Here is an 18,700-nt window from a genome sequence, read left to right as displayed (position 1 = left end):
ATTACAGCTGTTTGAATCCTAATGACTTTGATCATCTTCACTCTTCTAGTTTCATCATCAGTTCAAAATAATTGGTCCAGAAGCAATGAAATCTCCATCAACTTCAGCTGCACGTCGTCTTTGGAGCCAATTATCAAACGTTACTATGCTAACATGCTAAAGTAAGATGGTGAGGGCGGTAAACATCATCTCAGCTATACATCAGCATGTTAGCAACATGAATATATTAGCATGTTGACGTTAACATTTAGCTCAAACCACCACTGTGCCTCATAGAGCAGCTAGCATTGAGCGGTCCAACAAATTGAAATAATAAAATCAATGTTTAAAGTACCAGATTTTAAATGTTAAAAATGTTAAGAAGATAATTTGAGATGTTTCCTGACAGAGATCTAGGACTCGATTTTAAAAGGTTTAATCCGAGTAAACCAGCAGCAACAACAGACAACAGCAGTGTCTAAAAGTCCCGGCTCCTGCACTTGGCAAGTAAAACCACCAGTCCTGCACAACTGTCGGCGGCTGCTTCGTCTTCAGGATACAGGTTTTCCTGGAACTTGCTCCCTGCCCAGGTTGGAGCACTCAAGCCAAGCGGACACAGGCTGCTGTGCTTCAGGCTCCTGTGTAAGATAGTGTTAGAGTGGAACTTGTCTTGGTGGAACTTTTGCACTTTCTTTAAAATGGCTGATTCCCCCACAAAGAAAAAACACCTGATAGAAAAGCAAAGACTGTTGACTGTGTGATTACACAGGATCCAGATCTTCATCAAAACTTAACGTTTCTCAGTGTGCAGGCTGCGGCTCGGAGGTTTCTGGTGTTTCCCACACTGAAGGGGATTTTTGGTTCCCAATGGCAGGCTTACACCCACAGCCTACATCCGGTGAGTCACACTAGGGTTCAGGGGTTTTTCGGGGGCCTTACCTGCTGCCCCACCACTCACTGCAAACATAATCATCATCTCATCGCGTCCCAGCATCCATCTTGCTCTAGCTTCCCCTGCAATGGCGGAAGCTCTGGTCCGTCCCCACTCCCCAGTGATATTCTAAAGCTAACTGTGCTGTCTGCAGGTATCTGGCGCAAGAGATCAAGAAAAGAGAGGGTTTCCAGCTCTTGATGGAAGTAAGTTTATAAAGATTCAGCCACAGTTTTACACACAACCAGTGAATTTCACAGACAGATAACATAATTTCGCTGCTCATCAGTCAATTCTTCATAAGCATTCCAGTGAAGATTATGATATAGATATCATGCATGGATTAGATGCCATTTTTTGAACTCCGTGTTTCTCTATACAGCCTGAATATGCAAATGTTTGCTTCTGGTATATTCCAAGTCTGAGGAAGCTCCCAGTCAGCCCTGAGCTCTGGAGGAAACTCCACAATGTCAGTCATTCATTTTCTACGTCATAAGACATGAAGAAGATATTTTGAATTGTATTTTTTGGTTTACATGTATTTTTCTTGAAGTATTTGACATGTCCACTCTGACAGACAGCATGCGTTTAACTTCGAATTTTATTCATATGCAATAACAGTGTAATACATAGAATAATGTATTTTGTGAAAACTGTGAACATTAAATGTTAAATATTACTGTAAAACAAGGACACTTTTTCTCTGTATGGTTTAGCCCCCACTGTTGTTTTGTAAAAATAAAAAAATGAATTTCCCTAAAAAAATAAATAAAAACGCAGTCCTAGAGCTGCAATTATTAATCCATTAATCAGAGAGCTGGTCAAAGGATTATTCAGCAACTATCTGACAATCGATCAATCATTTAAGTCTATTCTCAAGCAATAATGGCTCCATTTTGCAGGTCAATTTTAACATGCTACATTTGCCTGAGGGAATTACAGGACATATAAAAATAATGATCAAATGTCAGTAACACAAAAGACTTCATCAGCACAAAAATCTACCTAAAAATCTATTAGAACAAGCTTTTAGGCACAATCCTGAAGATGCATCCACTCATGGTAATTAAGGTTATTTTGAGAAAATGTGCTGAGAGTCAGACATGACATGAAGAACACACATCATCTCTGGCAAAGTGTGTGAATCCAAGTCTCAAGTTCACAGCTGGACTGTACTTTAATGTTTAACAACACAAATAAAATTGCACCATCCCTTGCACGGATACTGTGTAAGGCAGTAGCAAGTCATTGTGTCCTCCTTCCTCCCGTAGGTGGCCCCAGTGGTGAAAGAGGGCGTGGCGAAGAAGTGCAGCAGGATGTTCGGTTACCAGACCCACCGTGACAAGCCCAACTTTTTCAGGATGGTGGTCATCAGTCCCCAGGTCAGCAGGGAGGACATGGACTTTGTCCTGGATCAGATACACAGTCTGGGAAAGGACTTGTGATGAAAGATTAGTTTTTATGAAGACCCCCCACAAAGTCAGGTTGCACAAAAAACCTTAGCAACCAAAGTAAGGAAAAAAATTGAAGGTACCTCTGACTATGTCTTAACTGCAACATGGCCAAGTTGACGGTGATAAATGAAGATAATGAAATACATCCAAAAAAGCGTGTTCCATGACTGGGACACATGATGCAGTAGTAAAATCTCTTTCACTGCTGCAAATACCATAACTTTTTTTTCTTAACTAAGGAAACATTTTAAGAGATCCTGTAAGACACCCTTAAGTAACTCCCTCAGCTAAGGAGAAATTAAACCTTAAATGCCGCACTTAAGTAGAAATCTTATGGTGTTTTGTGAAACGGGCCCCAGAGCTCTAACATTGCTGTATAGGTGGGAAAGCAGTGGCGTTTGTGCCCTCCCTATGCTTTGAGTGGTGCCAACTTTCCTCTGTGGCCAGTTAGACTGGACCGAACCGCGAGTCAACAGGGCTCCAGGTGTTTTTACCAGAAAGAACACTCAGCATGAAGGAGATAAAGACCAAGAGGACCCGAGATCTACAAAAACTTCTGTTTCATCAGTGACTTTTGAAAAACTGGACACTCAAACTGTGAAGCACAGCGCTGTTTTCAAGTTGGGACATAAAAAGAACGAAGTGAGTTTGAGAACAAAGACAAATGCCGAGTGCAGTTGTTTGTTCTTCTTTTGAAAAAAAAACATTTCCCGTCAACTTTGTTTAATACCATCGCAATAGCAGATTCAACAGACCGCTCCACATCAGCAGTATGCATCTTGGGTGTTAACGTAAATGCTTCAATGGCACTCCCCTATCAGTCATCATCTGTTAATCTGTTGGAATGGAAGGGGGTCAAACCCATCTGTATAAACATGAACTCACTGATTGGTCTGGTTTCCAGGGCTGTAGGGACTTTGACAAGAAGTGAAAGTGGAAGTGAATGAGTACATTAGAAAAGGAGGATACAAGACTTTCACCCACAGAGGAATAAAGGCACAATGTGAGGAAAATATAATTCTAAACACGTTCCAGAAAACTCTTTATTTCATGCATATGTAGATCTCTTGGTGTTTGGCGTATGGCAAGACTTCTTCAGCCCCTGACATTAGTTCTGCCAATATTCATATTATTAATTAATATGAATTATTAAAAATTCCAACACACATCCTTTGTACAGACCTGGACTTATCTGTTCATGCATGTGATGCAGAACGAGGAGTCACTTCACAATAAGATATAAAGTAAATTAGTGGATTAGTATGAATGCCCTTGTGTATATAAGCAGTGGGCTTGCCCATCTACACCTTTAGTACATGTTAGTTTTATAGGCAGCCATCTCATGCCACACTGACTGGTGGTACCATAAAGTGTAAAAGGATTAAACAAACAAATGAATGGCTTTTTAAAACAGAGGCACAGCAGGCAGGGCCAGAGGCTGATGTGCAGCCAAAACAAAGAGCAATACAACACTAGAAAAATTCCAGGGAAATTTTGAGTGCCACGGGGGCTACTGTGTTCAAAAGTCACCCTGATCATATTCTGGTTTTGAGAAATGTCTTGATATAAAAGACTCTGATATAAAACAATGTCACATCCCTCCATCATGTATTATCTGGGAAATATCTCATATTCTGTGTTGTCTGCAGAAGGATCCGCCCCGAGGCACTAATGAGAGATTAACTTAACTGTTAGTGGAGTGACATAATGTCTGCTGTTGTGGTGAGAAATGAGGTATGTAATTACATAGCACAGAAGCTTCTGACATTCCCAGATCAGCAAACAGTTTGTCAGTGAACATGGTTCTAGTTTAAAGAAGTCACAGTGAACAACCTCCAGCTGCCAATCATGATGACCTTCAAACTCCTGTAGCTCCAAAGCTTGCAGATCATAGAGCTTTCTATCATAATTAAGGGGCTAAATTACATGATTAATTTCATTGTATTCTGTTACTAGGAGATAAGTTATCTCTATATATGTGTGACAACAAATTCCCTTTAGTAAAGACCTGGTCAAGGTACAACAACAGATATGAGAAATACAACAAGTTAATTCCTCAGATACTGGCAGGTGCTTTTATTTACCTCAACTGCAGGTAGGTAACTTGCAGGTAGGTCATTTACAGGCAACAACATCTGGATGGTATTAAAGGACGACAAAGCAAAGGTCAGAATTAATGAATCAAATACTAAAATGAGTAATCCAGAACAAAGTGCTTCAACATAACTTCATTATATTGTTGAAGTTATTAAATCAAAGCAGAAGAGATGAAAAACATTTTTTCATAAATGGATCTCAGTCATTTTCTCAGCTAACTAATAAAATTACATGTTGAAGCAGGAACATGAGCTGAGCTGTTAAATCCCCATATACATGGATAACTCTTCATACTGTTTATAAGCTGGGGTCTAATTACACCCAACATGAAATGAACACACACATTACATCAGTAAACTGTACTGGTTCCACTAATAAACCAGGAAGAGTGTTTTCACCTTTGTGTATTTAAATACACTTATTTAAAGAACCAAAAAAAAAATGGAATAACAACTAACTGTGAAGCAAGGTACACAATCATCTCAGTTTTGATTTAATTACATTTTAAAAGGTTGGTGTGTTGAATAAAGAAAAGTATGATGGAGTTATGGTCTGTGTAAGATGTAGGATTTTGAACATGATGTCCTCATGTGCTTATAGCAACAAAGTCCATGTAGCCTGCATGTACTGCCGGATCACCGTGTGAGGGTGGAAACAAAAGGAGAGAGCACTCAGGATGATGAATCAGCATCAGCAGCAAAGCTCATGAATCCAGGCTCGTTGTGGGACCAAGTGTTAAACGGATCAATGACTATCATGGGGTCAAATTGTTCTCCGTGTGAACGGGAGTACAGAGCAGGCGCCCGCTTCGATGAACTGAGGTGTTACAGTCCTGACCGTATCTTGTTTAACTAAAGCTGTTAAATACAATTATCCTTCAGCACACATTCATTTTAATATTGTTCAATGACTCAACAGGTAAAACTCCTGAATTGTAAACAAAGGGGGTGTCTATTAGAGAAGCTAATATCAACAAGACAGAAGACTAATTAAACCACCACAGATACACAAAAGAAACTACACTTATTAACATGAATGAATAAACTCTAAATTGATGTCAAAACGAATCTCTAAAACAACTAATCCTCCATTGTCTCACTGCTCATGACTGAGCACCAGTGTTTGCTAACATTTGATCAGATGTGACATTTTACATTTGTAATGAAATAACAAATCACTGAAACTGAAAAAGAAAGAGCATGCTATCAGCTCTCTAACATTAATTATCTAAACTATAATTTAAGGCTAATGTTAGAAACTAGCTAATATTAGTTAGCGAAACTGTAACTTAAGGCTAAAATTAGAAACCAGCTGACATCTTTAGACACTTGACACGATTATAATTGCTTGTGCGACGAATGGGAGCAGAGACTTTAGGATTGTGAGCCACTGGAGTGAGGCAGGCAAACGAGACAGTCCGCCAACATCAAGGTTATGAAATCGTAAGTTCCACTTTTGGGGTGTCTGAAATTGTATTACAAGACTCTTGCATACATGAATATGGGAAATACGCTGTAATATTTACAATTACAGGTAAGAATGATGAATGAAACCACCACCAACCTTTTTCACTTTTTCTTTTTAATCAGAATCAGCAGAACCCTGCAATCCCCCCCATAATTCAGACCCTGGTTCTGTTCTTTGGTTGATTGTCGTGTGAGTAACCATCATATTAAATGCATCCACATCAGGTCTCCACCTTTCCTCTATTCACTCTTGATCCTTCTGGTAATCTGCCAACAAACACATACACGCCAACATTCAATATGCTTATCAGTTATCCAGAACTGAACTCCAGCATGTTGTTTTTGCTCTTCACACATGTCTGTCTCTCCCAAACACCCACTGATATAAGAGGCTATCCATCCTGCCTTCGCTGTCACAGCCTCCATGGTCAGCTACAGGTACAGTATGATGCCCTGGTGATACTTGAGGTGGTTGGGAAACTGTCACTAATGACATTATCACTTTGGATCTTGGCTCATTTAACAAGAATCCTTTCATTTGAAGTGTGTGTCTAAATGTTTTTAGTACATGAAGTAACAGAGACAGTCTCTTGAAAACTATTTGTTTGCTGACTTAGTCTCAAAAGCATGGAAAAGATGATAGTCTGTTTAATGTGTATTTACTTTTTTATCCATTATAATCCAAATACAGTTTGCTGCAGTCTGAATATCAGAGAATTATTTATATGGTTTCTCTTCACCTTTGGTCTTATTGTGATATGTTTTAGCATGGATACGTGTGTGTGGCCTTTTGGATCTGGCATGTTTTAATTAGCGGTACCTTGTGAGCCAGTGCAAGGTTTCTGTACCAATATATGCTGCCCCTGCACTACCAATGTGCAGCACGATACACTTTGTAAGTTTAGTGCATGTGTTTCTTTACCTTTGTGGTCGAGCTGCTAGTAGCTGTCATCGCTCGTGGTTGAGTTACTGTCAGTAGTGCTACCCTTCTTGTAGTTAGAGTTACTAGTTCATTTCTAATTTGCCATAATGCTAATTTATTTTTTATCAGACTTGTCAAAATACAAATTTAACATTCCTCTATTTCTATATTTCCATGTTTCCTACACAAGCTGTAATTACATGGAACTCATCAAATGCATTTCGCTGAGTAACACTTGAATCGCAACCTCACAATGACGCAGGTTCAAGATATCTGCAAGTAATATTAACATAATTAATAGTAATTATAAGTCAAGCTTAAAATTTATAGACAACAAAGTTATCATCATTATCAAGCTGTGATAACGCATTCATTTGATAGGATTCATAACACACAAAAATGTAAGTAATTCTGATCAGTTAAACATTATTTAAAGACTGTTTTTGTGCTAAAGAATAATGAGGCCTCATTAATGGACAGACGCAGCAGTCAGTCTCTATCTTACAAACCAACATCAGTTCACACACTGTCTTTGTCTTTGTACTGATCAGTGTTTGAAATATTACAAGTGATGGGGAATTTGATTATTTAAACTTTGCACCAAATGAACAGTTCGTCTCATAGTAAAATCTACATTGTGTTTTCCTTTAAGAAAAAATCATGTGAATATAGTTGATGTTTTTGTTTTTGTCCCTGTATTAAAAGAATCTGTTACACCTGTAAAACACCAGGTGTCAGTCGTGTGCTGTTAAACTGTGTCATTGCGGCAGCCACTTCAGTCTGTTTCCACAGACTAGTTTCAGAAATATTCAGCATCACAGTGACTCATGCAGGTACAGGTGTAGATGAGATCTTACCGTTTTATCTCTCCACCGACTCCAAGGCTGCATCTGAATGTTTCACCTTAAACCTTTTCTGTAAATCTTTCTTCATCTTTTTCTCTCTCAGTTGCTACATCCTGCATCGACAGGGCAGATTAGATTGTTAGTGTTGGGTATGGTTAGCTTTCTATTTTGGTACCTGGTACTACTGGGAATTTGCATATGCAAATATTAAATATTTTTTGTTTTACCAACATTTAGATTTAAACTTAATATTTAGATTTAATATTTAACATTACATTATTATTATTTCTAAGAAAAATAAATATGATGAAGTTCACAAATGTTATAAATCTGGTTAAAAAAAAAGTGAAAACTACTTTTTCAAGTTAAATGTGGTGAAATGTTGCTGTTAATTTTAGTATGCAGCACTTTACAATCAGCGCCCCATACACATTTATATCCATGAGAGCACACCAAACACAAATACCTGTACATTATAATATTTCACAGCACTTTCTGCTACAGCCTTCAGGTGACCACAAAGTGGCATTAACACAAAAGTTTGGCCAAACTGTCAACAGCTGTACACATGTGCACACAGTGACAGAAACATCGACATACCTCATAGCTCATCCAAACGCTGTGTAAACACGATTTCACAGTTGTGTGTGCTGTAATGGTGTGAAACTGTGAAAGCTGAAACATGTCTGTTTATTTTTGGAAAACATGCTATACACAACGTGTACACAATGTTACGTGGTTTAAAATGAGTTTTGACCGATGTGTTTGTCTCTCTTTCTCCATCAGCCATGGAGATAAAGGGTCTCTTGGTCTGTTTGGCTGCTGCACTCTTGGCAGGTATTACTACTGTATATTTATAGTAATTAGTATGATAAGTTATCGTGGATTATTTTAATTTGTAAAAATATCTTCTCTCTTCTCCAGTATGCCATGGTTGTTCTACAGGAAAGGAGTTTATCACAACATTTCTTCCTAACTCCCGGCAAAGAAATGCCAAAGGCCACAGGCTGGAGTTGGTTCTGACTGCTCAGGGCTCTGCAGCCAGTGTTCACATACAGGTCAGAGTCATGCGACAAATACACATGTAGCGGCAAAGTAGGCTGTGAAGTATGTGTCTACGGATGTATTGCATCGTAGTACCAACAACAGGAAGAGACATTAGGACTATACAGTCTGTCTTTGAAAACTTAATATGTTTCTGCATGTCCACACGTGGTAATTAGACCACGACCACCCTTGCCGGTTTTGTCCGTTATGTTGGAGGTTTCGTTTGATTTTCCTGTAATTCGCCGGTCCATGATCTTGTCTGTTGTCAGGTTTGATAGTTAATAAGATGATGACTGGTGACATTAAGCATAGTCCCAGGGGAGGATAACCATTCCACATTTCCTTTCAAATGTCAGCTGATCATTTCTGACATAAATCATAAAACATAGACTGTGAACCGTTGTAGCTACATGAATTCACAGTGGCAAAACGGTTTGGTTATAGTGAAGTCCAGCTACACTGTACAACAACCAAATCAAATAATAATGTTTGAAATATCATATGAGCTGATTGGTCATTTGTCGAACTCTTCTTCTCCTCCTTTTGCTTTTCCTTGTTGGCGTGGACCTGAGTCAATTGGTGAAGCTTACAAAGCAGCAGCAGCTCTGTGTGTTCATCAGAGGGACAAATCTTCCCAGCAGATTTAATATTGAAAACAACACATATTAACAAGTCACTAAAAGGCTTTGTGATCACTCTCAAACAGTTTGAGGAACACTAACTTTAAAACCATTCTTTGCACATGTTAAATCATCAAGAGTGGTCTGGTCCCCAATTTTTAAAGCAATTTAAATATAGTATTTTTTCTCTGTATTGTTAATGTGTGGGATGAGGCTAAAGTGACTGTGGGTGAAGTTTCTGGTTAAACATTAAATTGCCAAGAAAGTCAATGTCCAGGTTGTTTTAATGTCGCTTATGAATGTTTAACAAATCCTCGCATGTTGATCCGCAGGTGGCTTCAGCGCGTTTCTCCCAGCGGGTGACCGTCCCAGCGGGCGAAAGCCTTCGTGTTTCTCTGCCAGATGCATGCGAGCTGCGAAAGCAGTTTGTTCTTGCGAACTCAGCTGTTCGAATCTCATCGAGCGCTGCAATCTCTGTGGTCTCCTTCAACCTTCGCTTCGCCACAGGAGATGGCTCGGTGGTTTTCCCAAATGAAGAGCTGGGTACTGACTACTTTGTGTACACTCCCAGTATAGGCAGTAAAAAGGTATTGGCTATCGTTAATGGCAATAGCCGCAACCAGATCACTATCACACCACGTACTAATGTGTTGCTAAAAGCTCGAGCCAGGCGTGGGAGAGCAGTGACCATCACCCTGGAACCCTACGCAACCTACCTTGTACAAGATACAAAAACTTTGACAGGCACTCGTGTTCAATCCCAAAAGCCCGTCGCCGTCTTGGCAGGCCACCAGTGCCTGAAGATGTGGCATACGTGTGAACACGTGTATGAACAGCTCCCTCCTGTGGCAAGCCTGGGTAAAGAATACCTGGTACCCATGACCGCCACCAAAGTGATGAGGAGCTTGGCAGTGATAGTAGCTGCTGAAGACAACACAGAGGTGAAACTGCTCAGCGGCCGACACTCAAGCAAACAGTTGAGTTAAATATGAATTCATAATATACTTCTGTAGCTACAGACAAGGCTACCACGGTCTGTCTCTTTGTCTATCTACCTACTCATCCATGTATGCATCTAACACACATCTAATACAGTATACGTCCGAATACATTAGCACAACACTCTAACAGTTAAAGAGAGCTCAACAAACTGCAGCTTAAAACCATCTTTGGCCCTTAACAGCACATTTAAAGAAAAACATGCTGCAAATAAATAAAACGTATCCCATAGTTATGAGAGGCATGATTGTCGTACCATTTTCTTTTATTTTCTAGTTTGGCTCAGGTGGAAGCTACACTGTGATCTGATCTGTGACGCACAGAATGAAACCCTTCTTTGTTAGCTATAGCTGTGTAGTGGCGGTAATGCACCTGAAAGCTGGTTGCCAACCGCCCATCAAATCAAAAGAAGAGGAAGAAGGAGAAGTAAACGAACAAATTACATTGTTTGAGACAGAATATTGTTACAGGAGTAGAGCAGGTCCTTTCAGGAACAGATCGGTACATTGGTTGCTGGCTTGGAGAGAGAGAGAGAGAGAGAGAGAGAGAGCGATGAGGCTGGCACTGGAGCAGAGGCTTAGCTAGTTAGTTAGCAGTAAGCAGTGTAGCTGTGAACATACAGTGTGGTGTATGTGCACTTTAGGCTGTTTGTCAGTAAATAAATACTACAGCTCCTCAAGACCCAAGTTCCCATATCTCCCCTGTGCTTCAACTACAGTCCATGAGCCAGGAACGATTAACAACACTAAGGCTGGTAAATACAGGATTCATCATTGTCACTGGAGTGTGTCATTGTCAGTTAATGGTAAATATTTTGAAGATTACCGTAGAAGTGATATTTTCCCCCGGCTGCTTGCCTATCTGTGAAAGTAACCGCACACCACCAGTTTGTGATAGAGCAATACGGTGTGATTCAAAATGTCTGCAGTTGCAGTGAAGCTGAAATTCCTAATTATGTCACATAATGTGGCGTAGCACATCTTATCTCATTATTACAAAGTCTTTTCTCATAATTATAGATAGTAAGTTGTATTTATGAGATATGGAATTCATAAGAGGAAGTCCTTTCTCAGAGAATTTGATCTCTGTAATCAATATTATAAAGAGTACGGTGTAGACCTGCTTTATATGAAAAGTGCCCTGAGTTAACTGCTGTTATGAAAAAAAACAAGGTCTTAATGTTCAATTTGAAGGTTCAATTTGAAATAGCGGTTTGACAAAAAAAATTCTCAGCACAAGAGCCACTTACTGTAAATTTTCTGGATCTTTTAACCACATCTTGTGGCCTTCGTCAGTGGATGGAGTTTGCTCAGTTGCCATGACGACGGTTCAGTTGTTGGTGATGGTTAGATCTCTATTTTCACATAATAAAAACTAGATAGTTCAGTCAACTCCATGACAAACACTGGTGAAGAAAATTCCCAGTAAGTGGCCCTTTAATTTAAATGTCAAACCATTACCTAATATGTTCCATCTTGTAGTGGCTGTGGTATAAGATGCATGTAAATATGTTACTGTGTTTTCTCCATATAAGTGTGTGACATTTTACAGTAAACAAAACTCTCAGAATATATTTCCCTCAATTCATCTAAATTTGAATCTAACAAGTAAATATATCACACTCACAGCCCCCAGAAGCTGAAGAGAGCTGGGGACCACACCTGGACCACAGTGTTCTTCAATCATCCACTGGTTGTCAAGAGCAACAAGAAAGTATTGGTGCTGCTTCTCAACAGCAACAGACCAAGCGACCCTTTTCTGATAACACTGACCCCTACATACAAGCTTGCCACTGACTGGGCGGTGGAGACAATTGCCGGATTTCAAAGTTTTGTTGCGATTATATCAGAGAGGGAGGGGTCAGGCAGTGTGAAGGTGTGTCAGAAGGGACGATGCTTTACACCTAACTGGAGCGGCTCCCTGTCAGATAAGCGCTGGGTGTGGTCTAATGTACCTGTGGAGTCACAGCAGAGTCATGTGACAGTGGAAGGTGACGCCCAGATGGCAGTCTACGTCTATGGTGGGAAACACAGACATGGATACGGAACAGCTGGAGTTTGTTCCGAAGGTACACAAACACACACACACAGACACACACAGTATTCATTCAGTTATAGTTTTTCTACATGTCTACCCAGAGATATCACTTCATAGTGAAAAGGATAAGAGGAAACTGATGAGGTATAGTTCTTATGAGGCAACTAATGATTGGACAATAAATTGTATCTGCTGTGGTGCTACATGTGCAGGGTGTGTTTGTATCTCCCGTAGGTGCCACTCCGCCTCCACCCCCCCCGGATCCTTGCGCAGAGGTGAAATGTCGCGTAAAGGAACGTTGTGTGAAAGGAGCATGCGTCCATGTTTCCACAGCAACCTGCCACGCGACGGGTGACCCCCACTACTTGACATTTGATGGCCGGCGTTATGACTTCCAGGTAGGTTGGGACGGTCATCACCAGCCATGATTCTGTAGAGGCCAACAGGGGCACACTGAACTGAGACATGCTCACACTAACATACAGTATATCCTCATGAAATGCATCAGGTTTTGTTTTAAAAAATAATCTTGCTCACAAAAGTGTGAGAGAGGGACGCTTGTTATGTTGCTTGTCTGCTGGACTAGCCATGGTCCAGCACCAGAACTTGGACTCAGCGTTCCTGGTGCCTGCATGAGCTGATGTGCCAGTAAATTACATGTTTTCCAGGGTTCCTGCACTTACATTATCACCACAGTTGCAAAGAAGGCACCCGACCTCGTACCTTTCACCGTGACGACCAAGAACAACCACCGAGGGAACCGCCGAGTTTCATATGTGAGGACCGTAACTGTCAGTGTTCACAAGGAGACCATCGTCATCGGCAGACACAGAGGACAAGTGCAGGTAACAGGCCTCTCATCTACTGCTCCACTCTGTCCACTGTAACGGAAGTGAATGTGATAATTAGTTCAAATATAAAAACAATCGTTAGGAGTGCAGCTCAGTCAAGGACAGCATGACAAGCACACTTCACCCAGTGTGTTGATAGTAATAAAGTGATAATCCCAGGATTATCCTCAATGTACACACATCTCTACAACAGAGCCAGATGTTACAGCAGAGTCATGTTACATCTGGCTGACTTTCCTTTGGAAGTGAAAGAGGAAGATGTTGCAGATGGTGGTGGTCAGATCGAAGCAGCGGAATGTGTTGACATGAACATGTAGCAGAGTAACAGTGAAGACTGACAGGTTATAGCGGCAGTGCTGTACAGCAGAATGAATGTGACTGGTAGCTACACCGCCAGTGACAATGAATGAAGCTGCTGATGCTAATTAGCTAAGGCAAGCTCAACTTTTACAGCGCTGCCTGAATGACGTCTGGTTTATATGCAGTGTTACAGACGTACAGTCTGTTCTGGTCACTAATCTGCTATCCCCTGTAGGTGAATGGAGAGCTTCAGTACCTGCCTATCACCCTGGCGGCCGGCCGGGTCTCTGTAAAGCGGAGCGGATACTACGCTGTCCTCAGAACTGACTTTGGCCTGACTGTGAAATATGACTGGAACACGAGGCTGTACATCACAGTGCCGTCCTCCTACTATGAACACCTGGGCGGCCTCTGTGGGAACTACAATGGAGACAGCGGAGACGACCTGCCGGAACCAAAAGGTGAGGAGGGGAAGTAACAGGTTCACAGGAGTGTGATTATGAATCAGTTCATCAATTTAAACATCCGTTTTCCTTCTGTCTCTTGCAGGCTCCTCTGTCTCTCTAGTGCTGAAGATGATCCAAGAGTGGAAGGTGAAGGACCCTGATCTGTTCTGTCACGATAACTGTGCTGGTCGCTGCCCCCACTGTTCACAGCAGCAGCAGACCCACTTCCGTCAGCCCAGACTCTGTGGCATTCTGACCGAGGCAAATGGACCGTTTTCAGCCTGCCACGAGAAGATCGACCCCGGCATGTACCTGGACAACTGTGTCTATGACATCTGTGTCAACAAAGGTAAGACAGTAATTATAGATGTCCACAGTTGTCCACTACATGGACTTCACCTCATAGAACTAGCTGCTGTAGTTGTAGCCGCATGTCCACTGACTGAAATATAAATTCACATTTCTCCTTGAGAAAATGCAGAATATTCAAATTAACATTAAAAGACTGCTGCCTCTGCTACAGCAGCTACAGCGTCCTCCATTATTAATGAAAACCACAGAGCTTGTCTTTCAGAGCCCATTGGTTCACAAAGCTAACCTGACCAGGTGATATATCCACACATTATATTTTATGATTTGAAGGTGGTTGGATCATGAGACTGGTTGAAATTCAGTGCGTGATTATAACTGTGCTGAGAGCAGCACAGGTTCATTTCAACCACAGGGACGTTTTACAGGGGGATGTTTTAAGTCGAGGCTGATTTCAGCAGTGAGGTCACCTAAGTAAATAAAGTGTCAACCAGAAAGACCCACCGGGCCTGTTGCAGTACATTTCTGTGATGTCTCAGGATTCACGTTGTAATGTCTAATGTGTTCATGTGTGTGTGTGTGTGTGTGTGTGTGTGTGTGTGTGTGTGTGTGTGTGTGTGTGTGTGTGTGTGTGTGTGTGTGTGTGTGTGTGTGTGTGGTGTGTGTGTGTGTGTGTGTGTGTGTGTGTGTGTGTGTGTGTGTGTGTGTGTGTGTTCGTCCAGGTGCACGGCAGGTTCTCTGTGACAGCCTGAAGAGTTATTATGACGCTTGTCTGACAGAAGGAGTGAAAGTCAACCCAGAGTGGAGAATGATTACCAAATGTTGTAAGTCTCTAAGCAATAATATTCCCCCTTTGAACACTGTTACAACTGCATGTACTAAAACCTAAAAACTATAAACTACCACGGACAACCAGAAGTGGAGGACCTCTAGTTTCACAGCACCGTGTTCTGACAGCATGTGTCAGCAGAGAGCTGTAGATGACTGAACAGCTGCAGCTGAATTAATATTAGCTTCCAGTCCTCTCAGCTTCTGAGATCATGAACTTCATCACAGTCGCACAGAAGATCATTTCAAACTTTGGACTTGATGTGAGTATACTCTGTTTTCCTGCCAATGTCCTGGACTTCAAGATTCAGAACATGGTGGGCAGCTGCGATGTGAAGTTCCCCACCCAGAAGGAGGGATTATTCCTCACACATCAACAGTTCAGCAGTTATGAACCACAGCTGTTTCCAGGGTTAATTTACAGAAGGATCAAACCCAGAATAGTCCTGCTCCAGGACTAGTGTAAGGGCTGTTCTGCAAGGATGTGATACTTTTTGTCCCTCTGGTGTTCCAGATTTCTGGGAAAAACAAGATTTTAAAGTTTTTTTTAAGTTATTTTTTGGGGCATTTAGGCCTTTAATGTGAAAAGAAGAGTGAGCGATAGACAGGAAACATGGAGGAGAGAGAGGGGATGACATGTGGGGCCTGGGCTGGATTTGAATTCGGGCCGCTGTGGTAAGCGAGGCACCGGGGCGCCACTTAAAGCTCTTTTTTCTGTGTTCTGATCACACATGATGGTGTGTTTGAAAAAAACAATTTTTCAAGTGAAGTGAAAAGACTCAAGTCCAAGTGAAGTCATGTCGACCTGACAGTTTTTTTGAGTTTGTCAAGTCTTTAAGTCGTCAGATCTATGACTTGAGTCTGACAGTCGTCAGGTTTCCATCACAGTTTTGCAGAAAATACAACCTTTTTTTTTTTTTTTTTTTTAAAGTCAACAAAACACAGTTATGAATTGTGTTTCCATTGAGTGATGTTATGTGAATGAAACTGGGGTTTCTCCTCACGTGATATTGTTCCAATTAAACATGACAACAGAGTTCCAGCACCTGCCTCTCGGTTGGAACTGGCTCCCTCGGGCCTGATACGACAGGAGCCATGACTAGAATGTGAAAAAAGTGTTTCCATTTCATTTTGTGAAATATAACTTTGGGAAATAGTCTGAAAAACCACCTCATGCGAGCCTGTGCTTTCAGTTGCGCATTAAGCAGGTCAATGGAAACACATCCACCCTGCTTTCCCTTCTTATGGAATATGAACCATCATCCGTGTTTCTTGCAGCAGCACCACCTGGAGAAGTTTGGAAAGGTTTAAGGTTGATGCAAATGTCCTCTGACATGCAGGAGTGACAGCCTGGAGATAACCAATCACACTGGCTTGTGTAAATCATGTACTTGACACACATGTAAGACTCAGGCTGGTGAGAGGCAGGAGGAGGCTGCTGTTTTGAGTCCATATGTGTAACCAGGACATAAAACATGTCCAGCTGCCTTTTTTTTTCCAGATCTGTTGAATAAATATAAAGTTCAGATCATTGAAAAATTAACAATTAATGTAAATATATTGATATTTTTTAATAATTCGATGGTGCTTTTGTATTGGTTTAGGAATATTGGTTTAGACTCAACATATACTCATGGCGCTCCCCACTCTCCCCTCCCCAGACCCTTCCTGTCCAGCAGGCAGCCACTATGAGGCATGTGGCTCCGCCTGCTCTGCCACCTGTGTGTCCCTGGACAGTGAAAAGCAGTGTAAGGAGCCGTGTGTGGAGGGATGTCAGTGTAACAAAGGACTGGTGCTGAGTGGAGACAGGTAACACTGCAACCATGCTACTACTAATATGACAATACTAAACTGGTTCTTATAGGAACAGAAGCTTCATTATGTTTCTGCCAAACTGTTAGAAATTAAATGTCCAGTGACTTTTATGCATGAATACTTTTCCAGGTTTATTTTGTACTGTCCCATATTCATACAGACAGACCATTGGTTAAAACCTTGCTCTGCTGTTCTGGGAACAGGAGGCAGTACATTGATTAATTATGTGTGTGTTTGTGTGTGTGTGTGTGTGTGTGTGTGTGTGTGTGTGTGTGTGTGTGTGTTTCAGATGTGTTCCTAAGTCTACCTGTGGATGTCAATATCAGGGCAGATATTATCCATCAGCCACCAATTTTTGGGGTGATAACACCTGCACCACCAGGTGTACATGCTTTAATGGAAAAGCCAAGGTTAGTGTTTCTCAGTGTGTGCGTGTGTGTGCGTGTGTGTGTGCAGTGCACGCACACTGTCTGTTGTTGTGTACATACGTCATGAGTTGTTCTCTTGTCAGGCCCCTATGCTTCCAAGTTAATTCAAAATATAACCTAGAGGTTAATAATTATAGAACTATGAACCTGCTCTATGATTATTAAAACCTTTTCACATTTCTAACATTTCTATTCATGTTTTTCCAGCACCTTACACCCAAAGTCTTAGAGGTACAAATCTTTCAGCTGTTTCTGGTTATAAACGGGTCTAAATGTGAAGCAATGCCTTTGAATTGCTGCGTACCCACTCCAGACCTTAATACAGCTCCCTTCATCTGGAAACCGGAGGGAATGAGATTTGGCTGTGACTATTAAAGCTCCTGTGAATGCTGTATTTATATTCTGCTACAGTCCAGGAAGTAGGATCTGAATAGATGGTCCAGCCTTTTATCCCTTTCTCTGTATGAAAGATAAAGTGTTTCCTATATTTTTGTGGACAAAACAAAACCTTGGATTAACCACAAAAGACTTCTCAGATGTATAAATCATTGCTTATTTAAACCATAGTGATAAAATATAATTATTGTTGAGTTCAACTAGACAGTTCCACCATATATTTTTTGAGACATGTGCCCTTCAAAAATGTCACAAATATAACTTTTATCTAGACTATAGAAGCCCCTTCTTGGTTTTTGGTTGTATTTGATGTGTCCACTTCCTGTTTCACTTTGAGTGTCTATATTATAATGAATAAAGTGTAAATAAAATTAATATAGATTTTTAGATAAAAAGAATCAACAAGAGTTTATTGGTTTTATCTAATACTCTGCTCTGTTCTGTTCTCTTGGTCCAGTGTAAACCGTTTGCCTGTAAGAAGAGTGAGCACTGTGGCCTGAAGGGGGGGGTGAGGGACTGTTACCCAACATCCTATTCAACGTGCCAGGGCTCTGGAGACCCCCACTACCGAAGCTTCGACAACCGCCGGTTTGATTTCCAGGGCACTTGTACCTATGTCCTGTCTCAATACAAGGGACCAGACAAGAGCCTGTTCCCATTCCAGGTGCTGGTCCAGAATGAGAACAGAGGCAGTAACAGGGCTGTGTCCTACACCAAGTCTGTCTCACTGACTGTATTTGGTTACACCGTCAGCATGAGTCGGGCCAGCCCTCGGAAAATACTGGTAAGATCAGTCTGCCTACAGTATTCACCTCTAGTCCTCACCAGTTACGGTAGAGCACTGCTGCAGTAGAGTATTAGTATTGATAAAGTATTCATTTTTGTTCTTTAAGAGTTTACATTAAAAAGATTCATGTAACTTTATCTAAT

General features: G+C 41.2%; 1 protein-coding gene across 1 annotated transcript in view; it reads left to right on the top strand.

Moving 5' to 3' along the window:
• Positions 1–6,329: 6,329 nt before the first annotated feature.
• The window catches only part of LOC130172837 (IgGFc-binding protein-like), a 34,338-nt gene continuing 21,967 nt past the window's right edge, over positions 6,330–18,700 (top strand). Inside the window, exons 1-13 of the mRNA XM_056381778.1 lie at positions 6,330–6,365; positions 8,481–8,531; positions 8,619–8,752; positions 9,694–10,337; positions 11,989–12,428; positions 12,632–12,795; positions 13,066–13,242; positions 13,784–14,009; positions 14,098–14,343; positions 15,026–15,127; positions 16,793–16,940; positions 17,236–17,356; positions 18,228–18,554. Of these exons, the coding sequence (XP_056237753.1) occupies positions 8,483–8,531; positions 8,619–8,752; positions 9,694–10,337; positions 11,989–12,428; positions 12,632–12,795; positions 13,066–13,242; positions 13,784–14,009; positions 14,098–14,343; positions 15,026–15,127; positions 16,793–16,940; positions 17,236–17,356; positions 18,228–18,554 (2,778 nt within the window). The 5' untranslated portion in view covers positions 6,330–6,365; positions 8,481–8,482. The remainder of the gene's footprint in view (positions 6,366–8,480; positions 8,532–8,618; positions 8,753–9,693; positions 10,338–11,988; positions 12,429–12,631; positions 12,796–13,065; positions 13,243–13,783; positions 14,010–14,097; positions 14,344–15,025; positions 15,128–16,792; positions 16,941–17,235; positions 17,357–18,227; positions 18,555–18,700) is intronic.

This window comes from Seriola aureovittata, chromosome 7 (genome assembly GCF_021018895.1).
Source record: "Seriola aureovittata isolate HTS-2021-v1 ecotype China chromosome 7, ASM2101889v1, whole genome shotgun sequence".
In the NCBI taxonomy this organism is placed as follows: domain Eukaryota; kingdom Metazoa; phylum Chordata; class Actinopteri; order Carangiformes; family Carangidae; genus Seriola; species Seriola aureovittata.
Note: the sequence above shows the minus strand (reverse complement) of the source record. Positions and strands in the feature narration are given on the sequence as shown.